This window comes from Quercus lobata, chromosome 9 (assembly GCF_001633185.2).
Source record: "Quercus lobata isolate SW786 chromosome 9, ValleyOak3.0 Primary Assembly, whole genome shotgun sequence".
Lineage (NCBI taxonomy): Eukaryota > Viridiplantae > Streptophyta > Magnoliopsida > Fagales > Fagaceae > Quercus > Quercus lobata.
Window position 1 is genome coordinate 47906881 of NC_044912.1, and position 2672 is coordinate 47909552.

General features: G+C 34.4%; 1 protein-coding gene across 1 annotated transcript; it reads left to right on the forward strand.

The window, feature by feature from the left end:
* The first annotated feature begins 264 nt into the window (after positions 1 to 264).
* On the forward strand, positions 265 to 876 carry LOC115961899 (putative receptor like protein 25). Its single transcript, XM_031080800.1, has one exon. It carries the CDS (start codon positions 265 to 267, stop codon positions 874 to 876), a length of 612 nt encoding a protein of 203 aa, XP_030936660.1.
* Positions 877 to 2672: the final 1796 nt, after the last annotated feature.

Here is a 2672-nt window from a genome sequence, read left to right on the forward strand (position 1 = left end):
ATTCTTCTAGAGCTAAGGGTTCTCATTTTGCAATCAAATGGAATCCATGGCTTTATTGGAAAACCTAATACAATTCAAAGATTCCCAAAATTACAAGTAATTGATGTCTCGAACAATAATATTAGTGGTAAGTTGTCATCTGAATATTTCCAAATTTGGAAAGCCATGCAAAGCTTTGATGCAAGTCACTTAACATATACGCAAGCAAATGGTCTGGTGCTAAAAATAGCAAGCAATGACTGGCCAGTGTCATACATCTACACAATGACATTGACAAATAAAGGCATAAAGACAAAATATTGGGAAATCCAAGATTTCTTTGTGGCCATTGATCTATCAGGCAACAAGTTTGAAAGAGAAATTCCAAAAATTTTGGGGAATCTAAAAGCACTTCATATGCTTAACCTTTCCAACAATATTCTTACTAGTTTTATCCCGTTGTCTTTGGCAACCTTAACAAACCTGGAATCACTAGATCTTTCTCAAAATATGCTAGTTGGAGAGATTCCTCCACAACTAGTGAAGCTCACCTTCCTTGCTTTCTTGAATGTGTCTTATAAAAATCTTACAGGACCTATACCACAAGGGAAACAATTTCTCACATTTCAAAACAATTCATTCTATGGAAATGTAGAATTGTGTGGAAGTCCATTGTCCAAAAGATGTGCCAATTCAAAGGACCCACCAACTCCACCTTCAAATTTTGAAGCAAACCAAGGCTCAGAGTTTTCATTTGAGTTTGGCTGGAAGGTAGTTGCGATGGGATATAGATGTGGATTTATGGTTGGATTTTTTGTTGGACAAATTATAATCACAAGGAAGAGTGGTTGGTTTATAAAGTCCTTTGCAATTGGCCATCCAACAGGAAGAGGGTGAAGTGGAGGAGACGTTAAAAATAAATTTAGTTGGATAAGAATTTTCCCTTATAAATAAACTCATGCATATATGTTGCTTCCATTAAAAGTGTTCCCATTTTATTTTAGGAGTTTGGGAGGGGTCTTTGATAATTTATCATACTAGATAATGTTTATTGTCTTTTTTTTCTTTTCTTTTTTGAGAAGCTGCGTTTTTGTGGTGCTTTTCTTACTGTACCTTTTCCTTTTGGTGATCTTGGTTTTGTCACATGATAAAATGGTGTTGTATAACGTATTTTAAATTTAAAAACTTGAGGAAAAATATACGGTCTTTCTAAATCTTTTTTTAAATATATATAAGTTTCATGTATAACGGTTTTAGGCCTGTTGATGATGAACTAAGCCTATTAATTCCTATCTAAGTAAATTGGGTCAATTGTGTGCCATGTTAATAAAATCAAGGTATTGAGCCTGTCAGTGGCGAAACCAGAAATTTTGCTTTGAGGGAGAATGCCTTAGCTACAACCAACACTTTTACTTGGGATCAACCACCTCTTTCTATTGTGTGACTTCAAAACTTTGTTAAAAATCTTGAATTTGATTATGTATTGGACATTTATCTTCATCACATCACATATTTTACATATTCGGGAGTTGGAGTTTGATTTTAATGTGAGTTTGATTTTTTTTTTTTTAATTTTTTTTTTTAATTTTGAATTGTAATTTTGTCGACTTTTATTAATTTTTAGGATATGTTTTTTTTTTTTAATTTTATTTATGTTTTGTACTATAGGGTGGAAAATATTGCGTTTGAGAAATTTTGTTTAAAACATAAAAAATAATTTCAAAATTCTATATACTTTTTAATGATATACAAATTGTTATAAATAATTAGACAAATTACAATTTTACCCACCTGAGGTTTGACCGAAATTTAAGTTGTCAACTTTACCCAACTTTGTCACGGATTGCCAAAGGGGGAGATTGTTAGGACATATGTGTTTCACTTGTGAGGAGCATATGTCAATATTTTATGTAATTGACTAATCCTTTGACAAAACGCACTTTACTTGTAATTGGGTAGATTTAGGATGTGTTTAAATATTTCAAGAAATCATGTTTCAAGATTAAGTGTTAAAGCCTTCAAGTCTGTTCAAGAAAACAAGCTGAAAATGCAAAGTTACTAAAACTCGACAGCTAGCATGTGTCGAGGTTTAAGGAAGCTGTTCAGCCCATGTGCTCGACACCTGCTCGATAGTTGCTCGACACCTCCTATCTGTCGAGGTTTAAGAATTTCAGAATTCTAATATGATTTTCTTAGAATCCGTGAATGTGTCTTTGGGCCTTCTTTTCTCCTAAGCCTAGACATATAAAAGGATTGTTTTTAGGGCTGTCAAACAGTACAGAAGTTGCATAAGCATTGAGTAAACTCTGTTCAAGCAAATTGTGACCGGAGACGAAGTTCTTACCCTAGTTCATCTCTTTCTCTTGAAGAAGTTGTTGTGTATGTGCATCATAGGGTTTTCTGACCAAGCATCTTCTTGATCTTCATCGTGTGGATGAACTGAAGAACTTTGCAGCCAACAACCTTCTTAGTTGGTGATTGAAATCGCGTACTGGGATCCGTGCAATTGGTTAGTCATGTAATTGGGAGCCATGCATCAAAAGGGGGAACTGTCACTACAGAACAAGTCCAATTGGGTATTAGGGTAAGGGTTCAACTATAGGTTGGTAAGAAACTTAGGATTCCTTTACTTGTAACCGCTTGTTGTGATAATAGTGGAGTTTCGGGAGTGGTGACCTGAAAATCACCTGGTA